Genomic DNA, 6,206 nt, shown 5'->3' with positions numbered 1-6,206 from the left:
GCGACTGGAGGGTTTGAGTTATAAGGATCACCATTATTTTAAACCGTGTTAGGATCCAAACTAGAATAGAATAGCATGTTATTTCCACCTGATTATTAGTAATGGTGTGAGCTATCAATTTTTTTCATGCTGTTTTATTCATGTAGTTTAGATTCTAATGCTATCCAGACTGAAGTGAAGCTTTCCTCTTGCTGCAAAACAAAATTACTGGAGCAGGAATAGGCTATTCCCTCCATCAAGCCCACATCACCATTCAACAAAAGACCTTCAACACCACACTGCACAATCCCCGTGTTCTTTAATTCCCTTACTATCCAAAATTTAACAATATCTGCCTTGAAAATACTTATCGACAGAGCATTGATTGCTTTCTATTGTACAGAATTCCACATATTCATAATTCTTAAATAATTTCTCCTCACTTCAGTCCTAAATGCTAAAACCTTGTTCTAAACATTACAGGCAATTTAGCATGGCTAATTCACCTAACCTGCACATTTTTGGATTGTGGGAGGAAACCCACACAGACACGGGGAGAATGTGCAAACTCCACACAGATAGTTGCCTGAGGCAGGAATTGAACCTGGGTCTCTGGCGCTGTGAAGCAGCAGCACTAACCACTGTACCACCATGCTACCCATTTTCTTTAGATTTTCTTTTTTTTTATGGGATATTACCACTACATTGCCAATCCTGAACTGAATGGTTTAGTAGGCCATTTCAGAAAGTATTTAAGAGTCAACTACATTGCTGTGGGTCTGGAGTCACATGTAGGCCAGACTGGGTAAGGACATTAGACTTTCCTTCTCTGAAGGACATTACTGAAAACCAGATGGGGTTTTGTGACATTCAACAGTAGTTTTATTAGTGGGATAAACTTTATTCTTTAATTCCAGATTTATTCATTGAATTTAAATTCATGCAATTGTGGTGGGATTTGAATCCATGTTCTCATACAGATTTCTGATGGACCTAGGCCAACCTGAGCCTCCAGGTATCTTGTCTAGGGACACTGCCACTGTGCCACTATCTCCCTTATATTAGTAAAACTTTGATTTGTTCTCATTCCTTCACCCTGGTCCCCCAATTCAAGATGGCAGACATCAAAAATTGATTCGACGTTTCAGGCATAAGCCCTTCTTCCTGAAGAAGGGCTTATGCCCGAAACGTCGATTCTCCTGTTCCCTGGATGCTGCCTGACCTGCTGCGCTTTTCCAGCAACACATTTCCAGCTCTGATCTCCAGCATCTGCAGACCTCACTTTCTCATCAAAAATTGATTGCCTACTGTCAACTCAGCTTGTGATTCATTAACAGAGAAAAGACAAAAATGAAAGTGTGGTGTTATCAAATTCTGAAAACAGAAAGCAGCTGGATTTTGAGCAGCCAGTTAACGTCATAAATAACAGATAAATGTAGTAATGTTTCAATGTTGACTGCTTCTCACTCTACACATATGCTGCCTGACTTGCTGAGTTTCTCCAGCATTTTCTGCTTATGTGTCAGAAAAAAAGCACTCTAGTAAAACAGTGCTATCTGCAGGGCATTTCTGATCAAAATATGTCATGCAGTGCACTTCACACACTTGGTGAACAAACAATTCCCTGAGCTCCTGGCATTTTATTATAATTACATTGAATTCTGTCACGGCTTCCAATTGATTCCATATGACTAGTAGCATCTTGGGATTGTAAAAAAGTAGCAATTACAAGACTGCTTGTTGCCAATTTTGTTGTCTCATATTTCAGTGGATTTCTATGAAGAACAATACTAGAACAGAGTGAGAAATGTTATCAGTGTATTACATAGGAGCTGGGCATGGATGGAAATGTCAGCATTTACCATGCATCCCTAATTGTCCTTTGAGAAGCTGGTGGTGAGCTGTCATCTTAAGCTCCTCTAGTCCAGACAAATATGCATCCACAGGAAGGGAGTTCCAAAAAAATCAAACCAGCAACAATGAAGGAATGGAAGTATGTCTTCAGGTCAGGATGGTGTGTGACTTGCAGGGGAGCTTGGTGGTACTACCAAGCACCTGCTGCTCTTTTGCTTCTAGGTGATGAAGGTCGCAGACTTGGAAGGCATTGTTGGAGGGGCCTTGGTGAATTGTAGCACTGCATCTTGTAACAGTGCATCAGTGTTGGAGAGAGTGAACAGTTAAGGTGGTGAGAATGCAAATCAGGCAGCTTGCATTGTCCCTGATGGTGTTGAGCTTCTCGAGTGTTGTTGGAGTTGCATTGGTCCAGGAAACTGACAGCATTAGACTCGTGCCTTGTCCCTCGGAGATGATGAACACCTAGTCTTTGACCTGCTATCAGAGCCACAATATGTATTTGGCTGGTCCTGTACATATTCTGGTCAATTCCTCCAGACTGTTGATAGCGGGGGATTCAGCCATGATATTGCAATTTATTCTCATGAGAAGATGATTAGATTTTCTCTTCTTGGATATAGCCATCACCAAGCACATGTGACATACATAAAATAATTCCTGTTGTGATTTAAAACTACTTTTAAAGTGTGATTGGCCAATGTAATTAAGATCTTTAAAATCCATCTCTTTTTGTATATTGCTAGGAATCTATATATCGGACAGACTTCACTACAGGTTGGAGCAAGGGTTTTACTATAGAGGAAATGTGACAGATCTAGGGAGCTAGATTTATGCTCTCTCTCTCTCTCTATATATATATCCATCAAGGGTGGGACAGTTAAGAATCTGCACAGCTGCCTTGGCATCACTTTGAAACCTTATTTCTAGAATAGTATCACTATATGTATTGGAAATGGCCCTGAAAATTTAAAGATGGGCAGTGTCTAAATTTGTTAAAACTTCAAGAGTATATGGGGACTTGAGAAGCAGAGATTGCTCTCCTAACAACAGGGAGGTAGAAGGGGAGATTGGATAGAGACATTCAAAATGAGATGGAGGTTTTGATAGAATAGAACCAGGAGTAACTGTTTTGACTTGGAGAAGGGCCAATAACAAGAAAGGAAAAGGGCTGCAGGGGAAAAGAGGGATGACGTTGGATGGAGCGTCGTTGCACTGCTAAATGCACTGTCACAGAAGTGGAAGAAGATTCAACAGGACCATTCAAGGGACAACACAATAGGGACTAATCATATAGTATGAGGAAGTTCAACACAGGCAGCATAGGCCAAACGACCTCTTTCCAAACTAATGAGCCTCGATGCAACAAAAACATCAAACCACATTATTCCTTCGCCCACTTCAAAACAATTATTCATTTCTAACAGGGATTGATGTGAAATACAAGCTCCCTACCATCACTGTGCATTCCAGCATTGAAAATCTTCACTGAATGAATAAAGTCTTCAGTTTTGGAATGTCTACTTCAGATTTTCTCTAGGCAGACACATTAGTTAATCTTTTTCCTATGCTTGACAGTATACCCTACAGAAAGGTCTGCTGTGAATTCCATTGACTTCAATGTTTAGTAAGGTATGTAACTTTCTTTTACAAATGCAAACACTTAGTAATTTTATGAAGATAACACTGATGGATCTCGAAATTTAACAATGATAAGTGCGGCATAGTCCAGAGCTCCCCCCACCCCGGATATGTTTTTTTCAGTGAATAGCTGCTCAGTACAGATCTGGAGGACCGAGGACTGCTGTTTGGATCTTTGGACTATGCTGCACTACCTGATCAGATGATGTCTCAATGCTTCTTGGTTGGGTCGGATGGGAGGAGGAAGCAGAGGTAATAGGTCAGAGATTCCACTCATCATCCCAGGTAGGAACATTTGCTTGATCCATGTCTTAGGTAAGGGTAAGTTCAGGACGAACCTCTTCTGTTAGGCAGAAGATACAGAACCTTAAACACATGTACCAACAGGTTCAAGAGCAGCTTCTTCCCTGCTGTTATTAGACTGCTGAATGGATCTCTCAAACTTCAAATCTAATGTTGAAATTGTTATTTTTTTCATCTCCCATGCAGCCATAATGATGTATGCCACGCTCTGTTCAATCACCCTATGATCTGTATTTCCTTCTAAGTTATGATTTGCCCTGTACTGTATGCAAAACAAAACGTTTCACTGTACTTAGGTACACATGGCAACAATACATCAAATCACATTCTGATCATACATGACCAGCTATTCAACATGGGGCAAACTCGTGCACAGACATCTGACTTTTGTGTGATGCTAATTGTGAACATGAAGTTATACCCAGCAAGGACTCAATGCAGTTAAGTGATGGAGAGGGGAAAATGACAAAACCAACAATGAATGAATATGAAAGTGAGCTTATGTAGGTCCAGGGAGTTAGTGAAGGCTGTGCAATGTGTCATCTTTAGCTATGAGTGATTTGTGTTTTATTTGATTTTCTGGATGGTTTGATTTAGCCTTCACAATATTGATAAGGTTGAACACTAACTTAATGGCTTGTATAATATTTCACTAAGTCTCAAATGAAAGCAATATGCTGCAGGTGCTGGAGATGTGCAATAAAAACCAAAAATGCCGGAGAAACTCAGCAGTCGAACAGAAACCTTGGCGAGAAAAAGTTAATGTTCCGAGTCCGATATGATTCTTTTTCTAACTCTTCTTCCATTCTCAAGAAAAGTAACTGATGACTTGAAATATTAACTCCATTTCTTTCTCCACAAATGATGCTGGACCTGCTGAGTTTTTACAGCATTTTATGTTCTTATTTCTTAGTTAGTCTATATATTCATAGCAAGCACATTTCAGTAGCACAGCTTTCAGGAACAGATAATCTTTCGAACCTGCTATTTGCAGTAGACACATTTTCTTACAGAGTGTGTCACACTGTTGAAAACTCAATCCAGCCTAAATTGCACATCAGTACAGAATAAAGCAAGCGGGGAACACAGTTGACAAGGAAGCAAGGAAAAAAAAAAAAGAGTATGAGAATAATTTTTTTTTTAAATTGAGAAGACAATCATGTGCTTCATATGATATAGGATTTTCAAGATGAATTTTATAGGTGACAATGCCTTTAAAAGGCAGCCCCAAAAAACTTCCCCAGAATTTTCTTTACCTAAGAGATTTTGAATGCTATATCATCAAATCCATTAACCCACTTAGATTTATCACTGCGTCACTGGATGAAGGTGAATCCCAGGGGTTAGAACAACCTAGCAGATAAGCCATCCTTAACGTTCTTGATGCCATTCTCCGAAGATGATGAAATAACAAAATGGAAAGTACACATATACATCCTGTAGAATAGTCTACTCAAGCATATATTAGTGAAGGAAATAATTTATTATCTCTTTTTATAATTATCAATTCATTACATGTACTTGTTTAAGCCACACATACTCTGCTGAGGTTTCACATCAGTCCACAGCATGAGATCATAACAAACACTGTGGCAACATCAGAAAAAGCTCAACTTAATTAGCTGCTAGCTTATTAAGGCACTAGCATGGCAAATTAAAAATGAAGAATATGAGAAGACTGAACATAAATTAAACACTGAAGTAAACAATTAAAATGGCAGGTGATACACTAACCTAAAACAGGGTTTTAGACTTGATCAAAATATTGGTGTCTAATCAATTAAAGATAGAACAAGGAAATGAATCAGTAAAGCTCATAGTTTACTCGTGGCATATTTTGCCATGAGATATTTCTCCATACTTGTAAAGGGATCATCAATGTCGAAATCAACCTTAAACAAAGGCTTCTGGCCTAGAGCTACATAAGCCACAATAATACAAAGCTGTGCAGTGAGGCCCCAGATAGTGAATGTCTTGTGTAAATTCCGGTCCTTAAACGTGAAGAAGTGCACCAACATGCCCGTGTCATAAGGAGTTGAAGAGTGCTCTTCCGACTTTAAGAAGTAGTACAATGGTAGGACAAACACATCGCTCACTTCATCAGCATTGGGCTGTGGTTGAAATGTATCTCCAATAAACGCCACCACCGGCGTGACCAGAATGCCATCCTATGGGAGGGAATGAATGCAAAGCAAACATTAGGATAAAATGGAACACACAATAGAGCTGTCATAAAGGCTGACTTGAGTCATAGAGTCAGAGAGGTGTACAGCATGGAAACAGATCCTTCGGTCCAACCTGTCCATGCCGACCAGATATCCCAACCCAATCTAGTCCCATCTGCCAGCACCCGGCCCATATCCCTCCAAACCCTTCCTATTCATATACCCATCCAAATGTCTCTTAAATGTTGCAATTGTACCAGCCTCCAC

At 39.8% G+C, this 6,206-nt stretch overlaps 1 protein-coding gene across 1 annotated transcript in view; it reads right to left on the bottom strand.

Annotated features, from left to right (window-relative positions):
* Nucleotides 1–5,238: 5,238 nt before the first annotated feature.
* Nucleotides 5,239–6,206, bottom strand: part of LOC122558221 (hypoxanthine-guanine phosphoribosyltransferase-like) — a 90,610-nt gene continuing 89,642 nt past the window's right edge. Inside the window, exon 12 of the mRNA XM_043706553.1 lies at nt 5,239–5,942. Coding sequence (XP_043562488.1) covers nt 5,589–5,942 — 354 coding nt within the window. The 3' untranslated portion in view covers nt 5,239–5,588. The remainder of the gene's footprint in view (nt 5,943–6,206) is intronic.

This window comes from Chiloscyllium plagiosum, chromosome 17, assembly GCF_004010195.1.
Source record: "Chiloscyllium plagiosum isolate BGI_BamShark_2017 chromosome 17, ASM401019v2, whole genome shotgun sequence".
NCBI classification, from domain to species: Eukaryota; Metazoa; Chordata; class Chondrichthyes; order Orectolobiformes; family Hemiscylliidae; genus Chiloscyllium; species Chiloscyllium plagiosum.
This window is presented reverse-complemented; position numbering and strand designations above follow the sequence as displayed.